Below are 23,072 nucleotides of genomic sequence, written 5' to 3' on the forward strand. Positions count from 1 at the left end.
AGTGACCATGCATAGTGACTGGGTGACCCTGGCTATTGAAATTCAAGTACATGCTATTACCAATGACGTATTGGCAATTCCCAATGTCATCTACGATTTTTTTTGTCCCGTCCAGACATGAAAAAACTTAAGATAAACCTTAAATGGGATGACAATGTAATGGCCGAAGACATGATAAGAACAGATCCTGGTGAAGAACCTAGTGTATCAAGGCTAATCAAGGCCAGGAAGACATCGAGACTAAGTACCCAGAGCTTACATGCATGGGTAGCTACCCTCCAGCAATGAAATCGCATGTCGTTCCTTTCGAACTCGCAGATAAAACAGTGGTTCGTAGAACCCCATATAATATGTCCAGAGATAAAAACGTGTGGCTGAAAAAGGAGCTGCAAGGAATGTTGGACGCAGGTATCACCCGGCTTTCTTTATCCCCTTTTGATTCTCCTATAACTATTGCACCAAAAGAAGACGGGACATTCCGCCTCTGCACAGACTACCGGGCTCTCAATCGTCAAACTGAGTTGATACCTTATCCAATGCCGAGAATCGACGACATCATTGACGAAACTGGTGGGTTCCATAGATTTTCACGAATTGACCTCTGCAAGGGCTTTTGGCACATTCCACTAAGTGAAGAAACGAAGAAGTACACCACGTTCATAACCCCATTTGACTTGTTTGAGTACATCAGCCTACCATTTGGTTGGAAAAACTCCCCTGCGTGGTTCCGGAAGATTATGACGGACGTTCTGATACCTTACCTGGGCATATTTTGCTATGTGTACATGAACGACATCATCATCTACTCAAAGACAAAGGAAGAATACCGAAGTCATCTTTCAAAAGTTCGTCATGCCCGCAGTCTTGCCCAGCTCAAAGTCAACTTCAAGAAAAGTGCGTTCTTTCAAGATACCGCAGCATTTCTTGGCAGGGTGTTTGATGGACACACTAAAAGCACTAAGCAAGAATCGGTAGAGAGACCAGCTTTATGATGTGCACTCCCTGCGTGTTTTTCTTGGCCTTGCAGGGCACTTCCGGGCGTTTATCAAAGACTATGCACTGAGAACAAGGTGCCTCACGCGTTTATTTCAGAAAGACGTGCCTTTTCGATGGGACGAGAAGTGCGAAGCTGTCTATTGTGAGCTTGTAACACTAATATCGTCGGACCACATCTTGCGAATACCGGCTTTTTCTCTGCCTCTCATGCTAAATACGTACGCATCACATTATGCTACCGGTGCAGTTCTATACCAGAAACGCTCCAAACAAGCTGATCAAAGCAAACACTAGGTTTTGGCGTACTACAGCTATACCCTGAAACCCGCATAAATCAATTGCTCTGCCACAGAAAAAGAAGCTCTGGCCCTCTTAAAAGCTGTGCAGTACTTTCGTACTTCCATGGAAGGTGCCAAATTCATACTTTTCACTGACCATCAAGCACTGACTCAACGCTTGAGCATTACCCAGCCAAGAGGCCGCATTGCTAGATGGGTGAACTATCTGCAGCAATTTGATTTCGTAATTTCGCACCGTCATGGCCCATTCTTCAATGACGCTGATGCACTATCAAGATTACAGGAATCAAACAAAAATGCAAAGGCAATCAACCATATTCTGCAATGGGAAGGTAAGAAGAGCTCCACCTTATCAATGGAAGGTATCACGTACCACCAACTATGATTCCAAGGATTCTTCAGCTATGCCACGACACTACTGGATCGGGTAGACGTGATGGCTTCTGGCGCACTTATAAGGAATTGCTCATGAGATTCACATGGCCGGGCATGAAAAACGACGTCAGCCATTATATCCGCACATGCAACCTCTGCCAGGTGAAGAAAGTTAAATTCAAGCAATCGACAGACGTTATGACAAACCCTGAATATTCAAGCGTCCCGTTCGAAGTAATTCATTTGGACTTCGCGGAGCTCGAAAAGAACGGGGAAGGAGTCAAGCGAACGCAAGCTTTCTTGCTCTCCGTAGAAGAGTGCACAAGGACGATTGCGGCTGAAGCTGGCAAAGAAGACGCCAACAGCGTAATAGCTCTCCTCAAAGCTGAATGTTTTAAACACACAAAGACGCTCGTCTGCGACAACGGGCCGGCTTTCCGGAGTGCCAAATTATCGAAGTGAGCACAGGAGCACGGCATAATGATAAAGTATACTTCTCCATACCACCTGGCAGCAAACGGTCTAGCGGAACGTGCCATACGAGACATCAAACAGTATCTGAAGATGTATCCAAACTTTGCCGGTGGCTGGAAGTGCTGTCTCGAGGCCGCTGTGAAACATCACAACAGATCGTACACAGCTGGTTTAGGCTGCAGCCCTCATTTTGCAACATCGCGTACAGCGCCCATATTTCCTGCAGATCGTGAGCTAGGCCTCCTAGAGAACCTCGAACTTGCGGAAGTAAGGAAAGCTGTCAAAGGACAGGAGGTTTACAAGCGCCGCATGACGCGAAACTGATGAAAGGCACAGTAGTGAGAAACGTGGACACACAAACTGAAGACTGTGTCCTTGTAAGGAAAGGGACAATGTCTTCAAATTAAAAAAATTTGCGGACCATTTCAAATCATTAAGACTGCATGCCAGCATTGAATATTGAAGAATGTCTAGTACACCGGAGCCTCAGGTCAAACGGAGTGCGCCTCTATCGGAAACATGTTCAAGTATTACCCCAAGAGGTGTAATTAAAAGAAATCTGGAAGAGTGAAGCGGTCTGCGCTGGACGCATGAAAGAAGACGAAGAAATGGGCTAGGGGAGAAGTTGGAAGGAAGAAGTTGGAATAAAATGGCGGACGACACCCGTCTCACTTAGACTGTCATTTCTGCTGCCGTTCTAGTTAGGAACGCTACCAATTATACCGGGAGAATAAATATATGGGTCAAATACTGGTGCAAGCGAATATGAACGGTGAAAGTCAGGAATACGTGAGGAAAATAAGGCCGCACTCAGAGTATTTTGGAATCACATAAAATTATTAGGCAGGATGTCTGGAACAATACAACAACATAACCTAGACAAAGGTGGAAACATACTGGAAGCGGACGAGGCTTTACATTACATCCGGAAAGTAACAGTCGAATCTTTCAAAGCCAATGGCGAGGTCCTAGTTGAGATAAAAGAAGCATGAACGAGAAGCAGATGGAAAAGGAGCTGGTGCTGACAAATTTCAACTAGTACAAAGCCGATGAAAAAATTTTGAAGTGCACAGGCACAGGGCTTAACGAGGCTCCCGTTAGGCTGATTAATGAACTAGGACAAAAAGTACGGAAGCTCTGTTCAAAACACTAGAAAAGAGTTTTAATGGTGGACGAATACCAGGCAGTTGGCGAAAAAGTAGAATTAATTTATAAAGGTAAGGGGGAGAAGGATAGAATTCACTCGTATGGAACGTTGACCTTTACATCGGTAATATACAGGTTAGCAACACAGGCAATTAAGTTTTAGTTGCGAGCATGGACAGAGAATAATGACATTTTGTGAGAACTTCAGAATGGCTTCGGAGTAGGTAGGTGTTTTGATGATAACTTATTTCTCCTTACTCAGTGTATAGCAATATCAAGAGTAGAAAGGAGACCGTAATGTGTGGTATTTTTAGACATTACAGCAGCGTATAAAAACGTAGACCGCAACATTTTGCGTGATATTTTGTAAAGGAAAGGATAAGGCGACGATTGTCTACAGCTGTTGAAAGAGATTTCACTAGAAAATACCGTTTGCGTTGAATGGGACAGGATGAGCAGCGAGGAGAAAGTTGATATGAACAAGGGGCTGAGGCAGGGGCGCCCTGTATCCCCACTGCTGTTTCTGATGTACATGGTGAGGATGGAAAAGGCGTTAGAAGCAAGTAATATCGGGTTTAATCTCTCAAACATACAGGTAGGTACAGTAGTAGAGCAGCAGCTTCTAGGTTGGTCTGAGTCGGACGGCATTGTGTTGCTAGATAACACGCAAAATGATATACGACATCCGGCTAATATCTGTGCACAGGAAGGCGATAAGGTAGGTCTGAAACGTTGCGTTAAAAAAATAGGTGTTATGGTATTAAATGAAAACAGCGAATAGACAGCGACAATACTGGGCCAGGAAATACCTGGCGTGAAAGAATATGAATACCTGGGTATATGGATAAATGAAGGCAATATATTGTTTCGGGGATGCTGGGAGTATAGAAAGACTCTATTTACAATATATATACAAGATTAGTCAGAGTAGTTAATTTGGCTCCACACCAACAACACCCAGTATACAGTGTCTCGCGATCTTCTTCCTCTCTTTTCTGGTACCCTTCCGTAACAGGACCCCCGGGAGGTGAAGCGCCGTCTCGACGCATGGTAGGCGAATAACTGCCAACGAAGTATGGTTTCAGCAGCGAAACGTGCACGACGTCAACCGGCATCAACATCAGGATGCATCAACATCAGGATGCATGAAACTGTATATAGGGGCGAATTATCGTAATTTACGCAGTTAACTTGACGTAAGAGTTCATAAAGCCCTCTGTAGCGAGACAGAAGCTTGTGGGAGAGGCCAACCCGACGACAGGGTGACCAAAAGAGCACCGAAGGTACTGGGCGAACTTAGCATCGGAATGGCACCGGTCATAACGCTCTTTTTGTATATGCTCCGGGGCTAAAAAACAAGATCGGGCGACTTGACGTGCCATGTGAGCGCGAGCGACGACTTCACGAGCGTACTCAATTGGAACATGTGGAAAAGAAGGTAGGATGGTGTCAAGCGGAAATGTGGAGTCACCACCATACAAAAGCTAAAAGGGTGAATATCCTGCGGTGGCATGTCGGGAGGAATTATGCGCGAACGTCACGTAGACAAGCGTGGCGTCCCAGTCGCGGTGATCGTGGGAGACGCACATCGACAGCGTCTCTGTGATTGATCTGTTGAGACGTTGCGTAAGACCGTTCGTTTGTGGGTGGTAGGCGTTGGAAAGCTTGTGCTCAGTGGCACAAGAGCGGATGAGGTTGTCGACAACTCGACACAAGAAGCAGCGGCCACAGTCTGTAGGTAAGTGTCGATGTGCACCGTGCCGGAGAATGACTTCATGGAGGAGAAACTCGGCGACGTCTGTTGCGCAAGTTGTCGGCAACGCCGTTGTTATCGCGTACAGTGTCGCGCAATCAGTAGCGATGGCGATCCTCTTATTCCCTCTAGTCGTCGTCCGAAAGAGGCCAAGCAGGGCAAGGCCTACCCGAAACAACAGTTCAGAGGGAACATTAACTGGATGGAGTCGTCCGACTCCATCCATCCAGACTGCCAGGGAGGTTCCTTTCGGCGCTGACACAATTCGCAAGTTGTGACATAACGATGCACAGAGCGGTAATGACCCGGCCAGAATAACCGGCGTCGTACGCGGTCGTATGTACGCAAAACTCCAAAGTGTCCCACCGCCGCTGCATCGTGAAGTTGTTGGAGAGCGACGGATCGGAGCTGAGGAAGGACAAGGAGCAACTCAGGGCCGTCAGGGTTGATCTTGCGGCGGTAGAGGAAGCCATCGCGCAACCTGAACATGCGGCACGTGCCGTCAGTGCGGCCATATTGCACTCCGGCGATGATAGACTGTAAGGATTCGTCGCGTTATCTTTCAGTGCGCATGCCGGTCATGTCAGTAAAAGCCATTACGCAGGTCACCGGATCATGCAGCAGGATCAGGGTGATCCACGGGGTGATGAGAGAGGCAGTCGACGTCTTTGTGGAGCCTTCCAGTCTTGTTATTGACGAGAAATGAAAATTCCTGGAGCCGCAAAGCCTAGCGACCAAGCCATCCTGTACGTGGTGTTTTTTAACAACCGAAAACGTGCGCCGTACAAATATGGCCGAAACATGGTTACAGCGCAAACTAAAGCCAAGCACTCCCGCTTGCTGATGGAGCTATCACACATTCGGTACGATTCTGCTGTTGCGCGAGAACACCGTCGATGCCATGGCCGCTTGCATCAGTTTGGACTTCGGTCAATGCAGATGGATCAAAGTGGGCAAGTGTGGAAGGGGTGGTCATAAACCCGATGAGAGCGACGAACGTGTGAGCCTGCTCCAAGCCCCATGAGGATGGCGTGTTCATCTTTAGAAGATCTTTCAAAGGGCGAGCAACGTCAGCGAAGATTTTGACGAGATGGCGTAAGTAAGAACACAGGCTGGCGAAGCAGCGCACGTCAGAAGCAGAACGGGGCACAGGGAAGAGTCGTACCACGGTAATTTTTCCGGATCTGTTTGGACACCGGATGCGTCACTGAGGTGTACCAACGGGGTAATCTGACGGCGCCCGAATTGACATTTCGTGGAGTTCAGTTGGAGGCCGGTTTTCGGAAGACCGCCGGAATTGCAGCGAGTCGGTTAAGGTGGCTGGTGAACTGGGGAGAAAAAAAACAATAACGTCGTCAGGATGAGGAACACAGGTGGTCCATTTGTAGCCTCGCAGAACAGAGTCCATCATACGTTCAAATGTCGTAGGATCATTGCATAGGCAAAACGGCACGATTTCAAACTTATATAAGCCATCCGGTGTGGCGAAGGCCGTCTTCTCGCGTCCATTTCATCAACTGAAATCTTCCAGTAGGCGGATTGAATTTCGATGAACGAGAAGTATTTATCTCTGAGCAAGCAGTCCAAGGCATCATCGATGCGTGGTAATGGGTAGACGTTTTTTCGTGCGATCTTGTTTAAGCCACGATAATCACCGCAAAAACGCCAGGTACCATCTTTCCTTTTCACAAAGACGATAGGCGAAGCCCAAGGGCTGGCTCATGGCTCGATGACCCCTTTCCGGAGCATTTTGTCCACTTCTGATTGGATGACTCGACGTACAGCATGAGATGCACTATAGGCACGCCGACGACTAGGATTCGTGTCTGCAGTGTTTATACGGTGCTGAACAACACATGATTGGCCTAAAGCCCTGTCGCCGAAATCAATGATGTCACTGTAGGGTTCAAGCAGGGGACGTATGTCCGTGGCCTGTGCAGAGGTGAGAACAGGTTCAATCATTTTCGCGAAGTTATCCGTTAACGAACCAGCGCTGTGAGCTGCAATTGGCGCTAATAAACCACTTTTGGCATTCAGACTCTCAATATCCAAGTCGGAACCACAAGAAGCTCTTGGCCAAGAACATGCCGGCCAGAGTCACTGAGGGCACAGGCTCAAATTCAGAAGCGGTAGAACGACGTTCTTATTCGTAACCGTGACCAGCGTAGGCGGAACAGCAAAGTCCAGGTTCGAAAGCACGTCGATGATGGGGCGAGTCACATATTCACCGTGAGGAACATGTGTCGTGGTGGTCAGAGTGACGCAAGTGACTGCCTTGGGTGACAGACGCACATCGTGAAACGAGCACAAGTGCGGTGGGGCAGTGCTCAGAGGATCGGCGAGTTGATGCAGTTCCTCGTTAAGAACGCCGGTTCCGCAGTCGATGAGAGCAGATTGATTGGATAAAAAGTCCACCCAAAGGATAACGTCGTGAGGGCAGTTGTCGATCACAGCAAAGAGAAAAGAAGTAGGGCGGCCGTCTATACCTAAACTCGCAGTACACATACCGAGAATAACCAGCACACCGCCGTCAGCCACATGAAGCACTCTGGATGCTGCTGGGGTGAGGACCTTCTTTATAGGTCTACATAGGCTAGCACTCCATAGATCCGTGGGCTCCCGTGTCGACGAGTGCTTGGACAGGTACGCGGTCTATTTCAACGTCAAGTAAACTTATCCTTGTCTGCACAGACAGACGATTTGCTGCAGTAGTAGGCAATGCTGCACCACCTCCGAGGGCTGCATTTCTCAGTTTTCCGAAAGGGTGCGGCTAAAAGCGACGTGGCTCTGGCGAACGGGAAAAAGGGCGACGCGTCTGTGGTGAACGAGACTCGTGTGCGATGGTGAGCGACTAGAAGTCTTGTCGGCGCTGTTATACTCGGCGGTGGGCGAAACAGTGCGGGCATCAAAACGGCTCAGGTTAATCGGCATGCGAGGTGTTTAGGGCCGCGAGTTGCGTCAATATCGGGCGACATGACCAATGCGGCGACAGGTGAAACATATGGGCTGATCGTCTGCAGTTCTCCACTTACTCGGGTTGCGATAACGCGCAGAGAAGCGTCGGGGTGGAGTGAAATTAGCAGAAGGGCGTTCGTTAGCGCTGGGATTAGCGACAGCACAGACAGAATGTAAAATAACTTTTTCGAGATCCTGGTGATCGATGGCTTGTTCAAGGGGAATTGAAAAAGTGGTAGCATCAGGGCTACGCGAACAGAAAGTGGCGGGTACCTTCGCATCCAGTTCATGTCGAACGATTCGCACCATGGCTTCTGATGGCGACGCATGCTTCTGTGCGGGTTGATCTTCACACGTCGACGTTGCGGCTGTATCGGGAAGCCTGGCGATTGGTTGCAAGACGCGTCGGCTTTTCGTCTGCTCGAAGTGTTGGCACTCTTTAACGATAGCGTCAACTCTAGTGCACCTTTTGCACATGCGAAAATTAAAGCCATCGTCAGCAGTGCCCTTCAGCATGCACCAGCCATTCTCAGCTTCTGTCATGTCGTGATCGCCTTTACGAGAAAGTACCACCACGTCCTGGATGTACGAGACATAGGTCTCCGCGGTGGATAGGGCACGGGAGGCCAGTTCCTGCTTTGCGGCAATTTTACGGCCAGCTGGTTTGCCAAACAACTTTGTCAACTTCTCTTTGCATTGGTCCCAGCTGGTTAGCTCCTCTTCGTGGTTAGCTCCTCCTCGCATAGGACGCTCACGGGAAAACTACAGATGGAGCTGTGCAGGGTGATATGAGCTGGACATGTTTTGAAGTGAGGGAAGCTCACAGCAAAAATTAATTAAGAATGACTGAAGAATATGGAAGAAAGTAAATGGGCTGGTTGAGCATTCAGGTATTTGTACAAGAATAACATTGATTCACAGTGGAGGAAAGGAACTAGGAAGCTTCCCATCAAGTATGCGGCCTGTATGGTGAGCAACATGGCAACAAAGAACGTCAAGCGGAAAATCATAGAGGCTGAGAGAATCTCATGGGTAGCGGCAATGGAACATAAACCTGTTATGAGTAACTACATAGGAGGAAAAAAGAAAATCTGGAAAGAAACACTTTATCATAACTTAAAGGGAGGCTCAGAACTTTAGGAAGCGAGATCAGGGTGCCTGCGAACACGCACGTTTAAAGCGAGATACAAGAAGGAAGAAGAAACATGTGCTTGCTTCGGTAAAGCTAGGGAAACGAAAGACGATGTTTTATTATAATGTGAAGATATATGCCCGGCCGTTAATTTAGGAATGACTGGTTTCCTTGAAACCATTGTGATCAGCGAGAGCAGGGGGAAAGTAAACATGTCCGCAAGAGTTATGAGTAAGAAGCGATTGAAAAATTCGTGGAAGAAAGGTTAGGGGAGCGACAAACAGCGGAGGCGTAGAAAAACAAACTTCACAATAGGGGTTCAGAAAGTTTGGTGGTATGAATTCATCGCGGGTTATTTTTTTCTGTTCTTTTTTCTTTTTTTACATAGCTAGGACATTAGGAATAACATAACTAGAGCTTGGTGGCGCGACCCACCGCCCCGTTCCAAGGGGACGCTGATAACATCCATCCATCCATTGCGGCCCACCAAGAGGCCGCGTTTCTACTGGAAAGCTCGCCTTCGTGCATAGCGCTCGCCGCCAAGGTTTCGCGATAAACATTACGGTTACATAAGCTGGAGTTGCCGCGGAACGGAGAAGCAGTCAGGGATCTGCGAATGCAATCGCGTTCCACTCTTAAAGGCAAATAAGTGATTTCCCTCTTATTTGTAAAACGTATGTAAAAATTTTGTGGGTGCTTAAGCTTCGCCTTTAAGAGTGGAACGTGACAGCATTCCAAGGTCCCTCACAGCCTCTCACGCTCCCCGGCACCTAGAGCATATGTAACCGTAATGTTTACCGGGAAACGCTCGCCGCGAACGCTATGCACGAACACGAGCTTTGTGGTAGAAACACGGCCTCTTACGTGGGGCCGGATGGGTGGATGGATGTTATGCGCGTCCCCTTTGGAACGGGGTGGTGGGTTGCGCCACCAAGCTCTTGCTACTATACTGCCTCAAATTGTACTTAGGTTAAACAATGAAAAAAAAAGAACGCTATGAACTACCACGCCCAAATTTTCTGATCCCCTATTGCGAGATGCGCTTTTGTACGTCTCCGTCTTCGGTCGTTTCCCCACTTTTCTTCCACCAATCCTCCAATCGCCTCTTACTAATGTCTATTGCGGACATGTTTGCTTTACCACTGCTCCTGCTGAACCCAAGGGCTTCAAGAAGGCCAGTGGTGCCTAAATCGACCGCTGGGTAGACGTCTTCACATTCTAATAAAACATGCTCCGTCGTTTCCCTAGCTTTACCGCAGCAAGCACATGCTTCTTCTTCCTTCTTATATACCGCTGTATAGGTGCGTGTTCTAAGTCATCCCGATCTCGATTCGAAAAGTAATGAGCTTTCCTTTGAGTTATCATAAATGGTTTCTTTCGTGACTTCGTTTTTTCCTCTTAAGTAGTTACTCCTGGCAGGTTGCTTTTCCATTGCCGCCACCCATGAGTATAATTCAGCCTCTCTGACTTTCCGCTTGACCTTCTTTGTTGCTGTGTTGCCCACCCTACAGGCCGCATACTTGCTGGTGAGTTTCCTAGTTCTTTTCCTCCACTGTGAATCAATATTTTTCCTGTACAGATATCTGAACACTCTCCCAGCTTATTTACTGTCTTCCATATTCCTGAGCCGTTCCTCATACTCAATTTTACTGCGAGCTTCCCTCACTTCAAAACTAGTACAGCCCATATCACCCTGCACATGTTCATTTGTAGTCTTCCCGTGAGCGCCCAATGCGAGGCGACCCACTGACGTTTGGTTCCCGTCGAGTCCTGATTCTACCCTTGATTTAAAGCAAACAACCCCATTACACCTTTTCACATACCTCGGATGACCCAGTACATATTGTATCCCCATAGCGCTCGGTGCTTCATTATGGCTGCATTTCTCTTCCCCTCTACTGTTATGGTTTTTTTCTTCTGTGTTTCCATATATCCATTCCCTTCGTTTATCCTTATGCCAACATACTTATATTCCGTTACCCGAGTTATTTCTTGGCCCTGTATCTCCACTGTCTGTTCACTGTTATTATTGAATACCATAACACCTGATTTTCTAACACTAAATTTCAAACCTTAATTGTTGCCTTCCTCTCCACAGATATTAGCCAGACGTTGCAAATCACTTTGCTTGTTACATAGAAACAAAATGCCATCCGCATAAAATAAACCTGGGAGTTGCTGCTCTATTACTGTACGCTCCTGTTTGTATGAGAGATTAAACCCGATATTACTTCATTCTAACGCCCCCTCCATCCTCACCATGTACATCATAAACAGCAGCGGGCATAAAGGGCACCCCTGCCTCAGTCCCTTGTTGATATGAACATTCTCCTCGCTCCTCATCCCTTCCCATTCAACGCAAACGGTGTTTTCTCGGTAAATCTCTCTCAAAACCTGTAGAGAATCGTTACCTAAGCCTTCCCCTTCCAGAATATCCCACAATATGTTGCGGTCTAAGTTGTCGTAGGCTCGTGTAATGTCTAAAAAGGCCACATACAAACGGTCTGCTCTCTGCTTTTGATATTTCAATACACTCAGTAAGAACAAACAAGTTATCATCCAAACACCTACCTATTCTGAAGCCATTCTGAAGCTCTCCCAAAATGCCATTATTTTCTGCCCATGCTTGAAGCTTTAATTTGATTGCCTGCATTGCTAGCCTGTATATTACCGATGTAATGGTCAATGGCCTATATAAGTGAATTGTGTCTTTCTCCCCTTTACCTTTATAAATTAAACACATTCTGCTTTGTCGCCAACTGTCCAATCAATGCTGCGGAGTCGAGCGCCATCTGGAGGTATTGCGTGGAAGCTGGCGCGCCACTCCGTGGCCCCCGAGACACCCGCGCAACGGCGTGCGCAAATGGCAGACTTCGTGTAAACGTGTGCATTTATAGAGAGTGCATGAGAGGCTGTACTTGTTTATTTTTATGCTCAATATTCCTTTTTTATGCGAATACTTGTCGGATTTTTTACAGAGTGTTCAACGAGTAATGTTGTTTTTATCTCGATGCATAGATTGCTACAGATGGACACACTGACATGGAATGATTGCTACTTTGATGTGCGGAATGAAACGAAAACACCTGAAAATTGTGCCGCTTGCGAGATCGCCCTGGTTTGTGCCAGTAAGTCCTGCTTCAACATTCGTATGCGATGATTCTAGGGCTGACGGAGGAATCGCGTGAGTTCCTCGCTCTACCTGGGAAATCTGTTCGTCGACCCGGGTGCAGTACTATAGAGGTAGACTTAGTTGTACAGGCCTAGGTCTTTTAGCCTTGTGGGTTCGTGTGTCCCACTTCACTGTGTCCTTGTCAAGTGTGCGCGCTAAACATTTTACTATGAAAAAGTGGTCTGTTTCGCCCGAAAGGGGAAGCACTCATAGCGATAGCAAATTAGTAGACAGCTATAATAAGTAAGAATAGTAGTTTTATCGGTCGTATAAACTTGTAAACATTCGCTTACTAACCGAATTAACAAGCCCGGTGTCAACCGCGCACCGGTAGACATGAACACATCTCACTCCATGACCGCGAAAACTCGCTCACAAGACGCAGTAGTGAGGAAGCGCGGCAGCAGCCCTGAGCGAACTGAGACTCGTGTTGTTTCGCTTCAACGCAAGCTAAGCGTCGAAAGCACAGCGCATGCTAAGCTACCAGCACTCGGAGCACTGTTTCCAAGTCGCAGGTTGCTTTGAAGATGACGGGTGGGCGGGGTGGGGGGGAGGCCTGCGCGAGCGCGCGCTTCGTTCACGCTCAAGCCGTCAGACTAGAACACCCCTCCTCTCCCCGTCACTTGCCTCTCCCCGGAGCTTCGCGCGCGACGGAAGACAGTGCGCTTCTTGGCCGTTTTCCTCACTGTGCGCACGAAATACAGCCGCGATCATCGGCTCCCCTCGCCAAATTTCACTCGCCTATACGACATGCGGCGCACGGCCACACGGTTATCGCCGTTGGTCTTTACATGGAACATCACGGCGACGGCGACGGCGACGGCAGAAAGCCATCTGGAGTGTCCGTATAATTACTGTCAAAATAAAACTTTCCACTTGTATTTCAACTGAGTGTAGAGTCGATTACAGCACCACTTCTTTTTTCTGCAGCACTCGTAAATTGGCTGTGGGCGTCACGCAGTAAATTTGTTACGATGACAGGGTAATCGCTTATATAAAAATGTAGTCTTAATTCTTTGAACATCAGCTTATGTAAAAATATTGCTGTTGGAGAAATGAAGCCGGCCATTATTTAAGGCATCTCGAAATGCTCGATAGGCAGAGAGCTGCGGAAATGTGCAAAGTAGAGGGCAAGAGTCTGTTTAAATAGTTTGCTTTGTTCTCCTTTGATTCTGCGTAGGAACGCACATGCGCTGTACAGATGGATAAACATGAAGAAGCGCGCGCACGCGCGCACGCAGCCACGCACGTGCACCAACACACACGTACGCACACACGTGCACCGTCCCCCCCCCCCACCGCCACACACACACAGATACTCCTTTTAATTAAAGATAATAGACACAGAATAGAAGAAGGACGACGCTACCGGGAAGCAGTGCTCTTTCCCTGTTCAAGGCTAAAAATTTAACAAAATAAGAACAAAGCCTTGTGCCATTCTCTCGCTACCGTGTTATTGCTGTCCTCCGTAAACCTCCCTTTTTACATTACGCCTCATGAGTGCTAGCTTCAAAAATACGTTTATAGTACCAGACATTCCTATTTCAAGTGTCGTTGTCCCGTCTTGAATATCTAAGCATCATGCACATCAACATGTTCAGTCTGGACTCATTGGCGCTCGCGCATGCTAGGCGCCTGAGGAATGCACCTGTGGAATATTTCGAATCTGATGCGAAAAATGTCCGCGTGTACGTCGAACCACGCATGTTACCGTATAGCATTCATAATTAATTTTGCACTCCAGTATCTCCGACAAGGGAACCAACATTAATTATTGACAAACAGCCTCTAGAATCTGCAACAGTACGTCTATTTAGGTCAATTACTTACAGAGGACCCTGATCATCAAACGGATATTCACAGAAGAATAAAAATGGGTTGGATAGCATATATGGCAGGCATTGAAAAATGATGACCGGCAGCTGACCGTCGTACTTGGAGAAAAGAAGTAGAAACATTGCATAATCCGCACTAAATACGGGACTTAAGCTTAGGGGTTAACAATGAAGCTTGTTAAGAATTTGCGGACCCCTCAGCGAGTCATGGTGAGAAAACTGCAAGGCGTGCCGTTAGGCGCCAGGAAAACCACGGTAGTTAATATCTAGTTGACATTAGGAGAGAAAAAATTGAAGCTGGGTAGGCCATGTAATACTTTTGACAAATGTCCGGGGGTCAATTAGAGTTACAGAATGGATGTCGTGGGAAGGGAAGCGCGTTCGTGGATGGTCGAAAATTAGTAAGTGTAAGGAAGATTCGCAAATTTGCAGGCACAACTTGGAATGAGCTAGCGTCGCTGGGAGATGCCTTCGTCCTTTAGTTGACATAATAATGTCATGACGATGATAATTCCCGCATTACGAGGGCGAATCAGAAAGTATTTGCCTCTATTTCGTAAAGTCAAATTACGGCTTTAAATGCGAAGTCAACATAACAATTACCAGCGGTGGACCTCTCTTGGACCGGCCCGGCTTTATCTGCCGATAACTCCGCGGCACGGTTCTGCTGTCAATTATTGAAGACGGCGGTTATGCTTCACACGTCCACGGCATAGGAGCAGCGAAGTGCGATTCGTTTTCTATGGTGCAAGGGAACGAACGCCCATCTCGGAATCCACAGGGAAATGTAGCCTGTGCAAGGGGAAGGTGTCTCGCTTTGAGAAGTGTGAGGTGGTGGTGCTGTGAGTTCACAAAAGTGCGTGAAGACTTGTATGACACAGTCAGCGAGGTTCCACAGTCAGCAGGACGAATTCTACCACCGGGGAATCTCAAGTTTAGTACTGCGATGGCACAATTAAATGTCATAACCGGTATGGGGACTATGTGGGAAAATTGTGTAAGATACGCAAGAGAGTAGGTACATTTGTAATTACGTGTATGCACGTGATTTTGGCTAGTAAAAAGTAGGGCCAACACTTTTTGAATAAATCTCGTATTTGCCTTGTCTGTTCGCGTTTTGTTACCCTGTTCATTCGCAATGTGAGAGTAAAATGCCGTGAGCGTTGTGTCCTAAATCCTGTCAACCAGTGTTTCACAAAATTATTTTCTTGTTATAGCTCATTAAAAGTTCACATGTTACTTTTGTGATGATTTCATATTGTCGCCCAGCTATCACAACTGAAACAGTTTACCACCGACAGATTGGCAAAAAAACGTTTGCCTTTAGTGATGGCTGGTCCTCGGAGAGCGCGCGCGCAACCTCGAACTTCGTCGTCCTCGCCTTAAGGTTCCCGTGTCTCCATGTGCAAACTTATTTCGCGTCGTTGCTCCCCTCTCAAAAGCGACAGGCCCGGTCGTTTCAAGGACAGCGGGCGCGCACTATGGGCAAGAGTGCCACATTGAAAAGACAAAAAACAAAAACAAAAAAAACACACACAGGAATGTACACAATGCTGAAGCGGTTTGTGAGGGTTGCTTATCCCTCGCGTGCGTAGTACGGCTACATCCGTACTACGTGGACGACTTCAGCACGGGGACGGCGTCGGTTCGGGCCAGAACCACCTCGTAGTTCATATCACTGAGGCGGCGTACAACTTCATAGGGGGCGAAATAGCGGCGCCACTATTTCTCTGAGAGCCCACGGTGTCGGATAGGTGTCCACACCCACATGCGGTCGCCTGGTAAGTATTGGACATTCCGTCGGGTCCGGTTGTAACGGTCGGCGTCGGTATTCTGCTGGGTGCGGATGCGATTCCGAGCATGCTGGCGCGCTTCCTCGGCTTCCTCGACGAAATCTTCAGTGGCGTCATTCCTTGTGGTTCCGTGGTCTACCGGGAGCATGGCGTCTAAGGGGGTTGTAACGCGACGTCCGTAAACAAGCTCGAATGGTGTAAACTCGGTGGTCTCCTGCACAGCGGTATTGTAAGCCAACGGGGCGTATGGCAAAATTTCATCCCATGTTTTGTGTTCCACATCAATGTACATGGAGAGTATGTCGGCTAATCTTCTGTTTAGGCGCTCTGTTAAGCCGTTAGTTTGGGGATGATAGGCCGTGGTCTTTCGGTGGTCGGTGTGCGTCAGTGTGACGACGTGTTGAAATAACTCCGTTGTAAACGCTGCACCGCGGTCAGTAATGAGTACAGCGGGTGCACCGTGGCGAAGCACGATGTTGTGTACGAAGAAGCTGGCGACTTCAGCAGCAGTTCCCCGCGGCACAGTTTTCGTCTCCGCATAGCGAGTTAAATAGTCAATTGCCACGATTATCCACTTATTTTGCAAGGATGACGTTAGGAACGGCCCAAGAAGGTCCATTCCCACTTGCTGGAATGGCGCCGGAGGCGGATCCAAAGGCTGAAGGAGGCCGGCAGGCTTGACGGGTAGAACTTTACACCTCTGACAATCACGGCACGTTCGCACATAGCGCTGAACCGACGAAAATAGGTGTGGACAATAGTATTTTTGCCGTATACCCGCTAATGTCCTCGCGAAGCCTAAATGGCCGGCACAGGGATCGTCGTGACACGCCTGTAAAACTCCCTCGCGCAATGCCGTCAGAACGACGAGAAGGAACGTTTCCTGACTGTTCTCGAAATTTTTATGGTACAGGACATCGTTTCGCAGGCAGTACGACGTCAATCCTCGTGAAAGTGGGCGTGGGACAACAACATCAGCTCCCTCGAGGTATCGGATGACTGGATGACTCGGATGACTGAATATCGCCAGACTGATATCGTACTGGATATCGGATGACTGGAAGGCGCTCAGTGTCTGCACGTTGATAGTTAGCCATGCTCACCACGTCGACGACACCAAGAAACTGCTAATCTATCTCCAAGTCGGAGGATGTCAAGGGAATAGGAGAATGTGACAAGCAGGCAGAATCGCTATGCTTATGGCCAGATCTGTAGACAACAGTTATGCCGTATTCCTGGAGGCGAAGGCTCCAACGAGCGGAGCGACCTGACGGGTCTCGTAGATTGGCAAGCCAGCAGAGCGAGTGGTGATCGCTGGTCGCTCGAAATGGCCGGCCGTATAAGTAGGGTCGGAACTTGCTGATGGCCAACACGACTGCTAAGCATTCTTTTTCGGTCGTTGAATAATTAGCTTCTGCTTTTGCCAGACTACGACTCGCATGCGCAATTACACGTTCTCCGCCATCGTGCCATTGAACCAGAATGCCCCCGAGTCCTACATTTCTGGCGTCGGTGTGTATTTCAGTTGCCGCGGTGTCATCAAAATGAGCCAGCACTGGAGCGGATTAAAGGCGTTTGCGCAATTCGGTAAAGGCCTGCTCTTGGTCTTCCGTCCACGCAAAGGGCACATCTTGTCACGTCAGTCTCCTGAGCGGTTCAGCAATCCTTGAGAAGCCTTCAACGAAAGGACGCTAGTAAGCGCAGAGGCCCAGGAACCGCTGAACAGCCTTTTTTACTTTAGGACGAGGAATCTCGGCAACGGCAGCGAATTATTCTGGGTCTGGTCGTTCTCCTTGGGAGATGACCACGTGGTCTAGAAACTTGAGTTCCTGGAAGCCAAAGTAACATTTTTCAGGCTTGATGGTGAGGTTGGTCTTGCGTATTGTGGTAAGGACACTTCGTAGCCGGCGAGATGTTTATCGAACGTGCTGGAAAACACAACTACGTCGTCTAGGTGCACTAGACACGTCTGCCACTTTAGTCCAACGAGTATAGTGGGCATCATTCGTTGGAACGTAGCAGGAGCGGAACAGAGACCGAAAGGCCGCACTTTAAATTCGTACAGCCCATCGGGAATCACGAAGGCGTTTTTTTCACGGTCACGCTCGTCCACTTCGATTTGCCAGTAGCCTGACTTTAGGTCTAACGAAGTAAAGAACTGAGCATGACCCAGACGGTCCAAAACGTCATCGATCCGTGCAGGGGATAAACGTCGCGTTTGTTGACTCGGTTAAGCCGTCTGTAGTCAGCGCAGAAGCGGAGTGTGTTGTCTTTCTTTTTTGCTAGTACGACAGGCGATGCCCACGGACTTGTCGACGGCTGGATGACAACATCATTTAGCATTTCTTGAACTTGACGCTTAATCGCCTCTCGCTCCATAGGTGACACGCGATACGCATGCTGACGAACAGGCCGCTCCGACTCCTCTGTAACGATCCGGTGTTGCGTAATGGAAGTGCGCTGGACTTTGGATTCCGTGGAAAAACAGCCAGAGAATTCTGTCAGTAGGCCCAGCAGCTGATCCTTCTGTACATCTGCTAGGTCAGCATTAATGTGGACGCGGGTACTCAGGCTGGCGGGAGTTGTTGCATCCGGTGAAGTCACTTGTAACGTGCCGATGTCGGAGAAGTCAGTAATGTCGTTCAGGAATGCCACCGCTGTACCTTGAGGGACGTGCTGATACTCATGGCTAAAGTTTGTCAACAAAACTTGCGAGCACTTTTGTTGTATTCGAACAAGGCCCCGGGCGATGCAGATGTGTCTTTCGAGCAGCAGCGGGATATTTGCCTCGGTAATACCCTCATAGCCGTCGAATGCGTCGCTGGTGACGAGGGTCACTACGCTGCTCTTTGGCGGCACCGTGATTTCTTGTCAGCAATCCTCAAGGCGTTGACATACGTGTCGTCAGTGCTGCTCCCTGCTAAGGCCTGCGCCGTCAAAAACGTTACCTGCGACTTTTGTAAGTTAATCACAGCTCCATAAGCCTGCAGAAAGTCCATTCTCAGAATTAGGTCCCTCGAACAGCTTGGGAGGATAACGAAATCTCCGAGGTATGTAAGCCCACGAATGCTCACTCGCGCTGTGCATCTTCCTACCGGGGTTTGCAGATGGCCTCCTGCAGTGCGAATCTGCGACCCAGTTCACTCGGTAAAAACTTTCTTCAGCTTGCAGGCAAGGTCCATGATCATAACTGAGGTGTCCGCTCCAGTGTCGATTAACGCCGTTATTTCTTCGTCGTCTATGGTGACGGGAATGTTCGACGTTACTACCTCTCGTAAGGTGTTTGACTCCCTCTGTACGTCTGCGTCGTTCTGTTTTCGTCGTTGTCGTCGTAGTGGAGGATCCTGCGTACGGTCGTCGTCAGTGGCCTCACCTCCGGAGGTCGCTGAACTCAGTTTTCCCGATCCGCCGGGCTAGGCGAGCGGCGTCTCAGAGCACCGCGAGTAAAGGCTTGGCTTGGTGATGGTGACCTGTAACGAGCAGGAGACGACGAACGGGGCTCCTGCCATCGGTGATCAACATTGCGACGATTCGCGACGAAACTCTCTATTTCCGGTGGTCGCCACCAAGTCGTGGACGAAGTGCATTCGGCGAGAATCCACGGAGCCCCACATGACGATAAGGACACATTCTGTAGATCTGTCCGGCTTCGCCGCAATGAAAACAAACGGGCTAGTAGACTGTGGTGCGCAAGACGTCGCTCTTCCTAGTCCTTGCTTCGGCAATGTGCGGTGGGCTGCGAGGCGGCCTGAAGCTTACGTCCATTTGTTGAGTGGGGTGTACCATGCTGCACGCACTTGAGGGTGACGGATGGCGTACTGCTTCAGCGTAACTCATTTCGGCGTGCTGTACCTGCTGTGGTGCCTCGTACTTTCCAGGAATATGGACGGGCCGTCGAACCTCGGCGCGCACCATTTCCGCAATGGAAAGTTGTCCCACAGGGGCAGTGGCCGTCTGCATCTTCTGCAGTTCCTCCTTGACGACAGCCCTGATGAGTTCTCGCAAGGCGTCAACGTCGTTACCGAGGGTAGCGGCAGAGAGTTCCCTTGAAATCATGGCGTCGCGGTTGTTTTGCCTGGCCCGCTGTTGAAGGGCCTTTTCCATAGTAGTGGCTTCGTCATGGAACTCTGCAAGTGTCGTCGGCGGATTTCGAATGAGGCCAGCAAAGATTTCCTCTTTGACGCCGCGCATGAGATGGCGCACCTTCTTTGTTTCAGTCATAGAAGGGTCCGCACGTCTGAAAAGCCGATTTATGTCTGCTACGTACGCCGTCACTCGCTCAATCGGGCCTTGAATTCCTGCCTCCAACGTTAACTCCCCCCTCTCCTTCCTGTCCGCCCTGGCGAATGCATTGAGGAACTGCCTACGAAATTCTTCCCATGACGTCAGTGTCGCCTCGTGGTTCTCAAACCATGTTTTCGCGCAATCCTCAAGAGCGAAGTACACGTAGCGTAGCTTACGCTCGTGGTTCCAGTCGTTGAGGTTGGCAACACGGTCAAAATGGTCAAGCCAGTCGTCGGCGCCCTCTGAAGAAATCGGCGTCCGGATGTAATTGACGACAACGTACGATGCTGCAGGAGTGGCAGGAGGTGGTTGGTTCGTCAGTCTAGATCCTTCGGGTAGCAGACCGTGCTGTGGCTGGGGTCCCTAGAGACGTCGGCTGGCACGTACGTGCACAGGGGTAAGCTCGGCTGAAATTCTCGCCGGGCTTAGGTCTAGTGTATGCTCCGGAGATCTTAAGATCGACCGTATCCCGCACGTCCGCCAGAAATGTCACCCAGCTATTACAGCTGAAACAGTTTACCACCGACAGATTGGAAAAAAACGTCTGTCTTTAGCGATGGCTGGTCCTCGGAGAGTCCGCGCGCAACCTCGAACTTCGTCGTTCTCGCCTTAAGGGTCCCGTGTAATCACGTGCAAACTTATTTCGCGTCAATATAATCCACACTATTTTGTCAAATTATGCGGGCTACGATTCCTGCGATCACCTTGCTGATTAAGATTGTTTGAGAGAGTTCATGAGTTATGTCAAAAGTTCCTACTGCCTTGGGTTTAAAAAAAACACTCGCACATAATTCCATAGTCTGGAGTGCCAGAAGCATCACAGGAGCTGTACCACATGCTCAAATGACACATAAGGTGAAGGACCCCAGTTATTGTATTCAATGTACCATTTCGATTATTACATTTTGTTGACCCGCCGTGGTTCCTTAGTGGCTATGGTGTTGGACTGCTAACCACGAGGTCCCGGTATTGAATCTCGTCCATGGCGGCCGCATTTCGATGGGGGCGAAATGCGAATACACCCGTGTACTCAGATATATGTGCACATTAAAGAACCCCAGCTAGTTCAAATTTCTGGAGTCCCCCACTACGGTGGGCCTCATAATCAAAAAGGGGTTTTGGCACGTAAAACCCCATAATTTGATTTATTACACTTTGTTAAAGGGCCCTGAACGCACCCTCGGGCTTGGTGAAATAACATAGTACGCGAGTAGCATACGCTACTGTGAACATCTCAGACTTAAGTTTTACTTTCGTTCCACAAGCGGATCGCAAAGTCGCCATTCACTCAAACGCTCTGTTTTCAACACAAGGCCCGCTCCTCACTCTCTTCTGGACGCTTTATTTCGTCATCGGACGCTTCATTGCGTCATTCTATCAGACGGCTGCTGTTGGCCCATAACTGACATCAAGCCGCTGTCGGCTACATGGCGTACATACCCCGGCCGCCGCGGGGTGCCGCCACGAGTCCACTGGTAGAGGGCCCTGCGGCTCTCTCAGGACAACCGCGTTTGGCTTATGTTTAGCGCGTCGTAGGCACCAAAGGCGGAAGTCGTGGCGTCTACGTCAGCATTCGAAATGAAAGTTGAATTGTGCGCCACGGTGACATTTAGGAGGAGGTGGAGCGTTGTAGGCACACTCCACTGCGCCGTAGTCGTCGCAGTGTAAGTCATTGAAGAGGGAACGGGAGCACAGCGGAGGCCGGTGTTTCTTTGCCAATAATTCCGATTCTGCTTAACGCATAGAAGTACTTTCGGCGACAAAGTATTTTTGAAACAGCCTATTTTCACTTCAAATGCATTTCTGCACTTCAATAAAATGTGGTTCAGGGCCGTCTTAAGGTAAGCGTTTACGTGAAATATTCGAATTTAACACCCATATTTGTTGTTGTATTTGTGAATTATTACCATTCTTCATACGCTTTATAGTGTTTAAGAAAGTTTACTAATTTTTCTAAGTTTACGTTTGACAACACGTCCGTACAGGTTCTCCCAAGTCATTGCCAGTGCAGTTGCTCATCGCTCTCAAGAGCTAACCCTGACATGTCAATGTCTGGAACACCAAACGATGAAGAAGGGCGGATTAAACCGAGTGATGCGACTACGGTGACAGATAATGCGAAAGCAACTGAATCAATGTAAAATAGCGGTCACTAAATACTGCCCACTGTAGAACGTATACGGTGAACGCTAAGATTAATTCTCTGGTAATAATATCTTGAACGCTATTCCTATTGTATTACAAATTTCACCTAATTTTTCTAACGCACTAGCGGTACAGTATGTATACAGAACAATTAAGTCATTGACGTAATCAAAAAATGGAGAACCGCAACTCAGTTGCATTTTTTTGCACATATATTGTTTATTCCCTCAGCAACTTCGTCTCTATTCTGTACTTGATATTATTCTTCATTTCCTTGTACTTCATCGATATTATATATAATATTATATTTGATTACTATTGTACAGTTTATCGTTGGCGAGCTGTGGATCAGATTAGTTGATTATCGCATATTTGATTTTGTGCAGCGTTGTTTAGTCTGTCCGCATGGACCTTTCCAGAAATGGGCGTTGGCCTTTCCAGAATCACGCTGCTGCTGCAGCCGACGGTGCGCTCGCATATCTGGAAAGGTGCATTGCCAACGTAGAACTTTGGTTTGGACACAAACTAGCCTAGGTCTTGCAAAGTTTATGTAAAGAAATAAATAAGGAAATAAGTTAAACTAAATCATTCCATCATTCAATCAATCGATCATTCACTCAATCAAATTTATCGTATTTATCAGCGTTCCGTATTCTAGCTAGTTTTCTGTGAGCTCGACGGCGTTGCTATGATCGTTGGTCGCCATCGATGTA

General features: G+C 48.4%; 2 protein-coding genes across 2 annotated transcripts in view; one reads left to right on the forward strand and one right to left on the reverse strand.

The window, feature by feature from the left end:
- The window catches only part of LOC135921304 (uncharacterized), a 208,343-nt gene that overhangs the window by 114,308 nt on the left and 70,963 nt on the right, over positions 1-23,072 (reverse strand). The window lies entirely within an intron of this gene.
- Positions 1-23,072, forward strand: part of LOC135921305 (uncharacterized) — a 79,774-nt gene that overhangs the window by 8,153 nt on the left and 48,549 nt on the right. The window contains exon 4 of the mRNA XM_065455630.1: positions 12,149-12,258. Within this exon, the coding sequence (XP_065311702.1) occupies positions 12,149-12,258 (110 nt within the window). The remainder of the gene's footprint in view (positions 1-12,148; positions 12,259-23,072) is intronic.

The sequence above is a fragment of the Dermacentor albipictus genome, chromosome 1, assembly GCF_038994185.2.
Source record: "Dermacentor albipictus isolate Rhodes 1998 colony chromosome 1, USDA_Dalb.pri_finalv2, whole genome shotgun sequence".
In the NCBI taxonomy this organism is placed as follows: Eukaryota; Metazoa; Arthropoda; class Arachnida; order Ixodida; family Ixodidae; genus Dermacentor; species Dermacentor albipictus.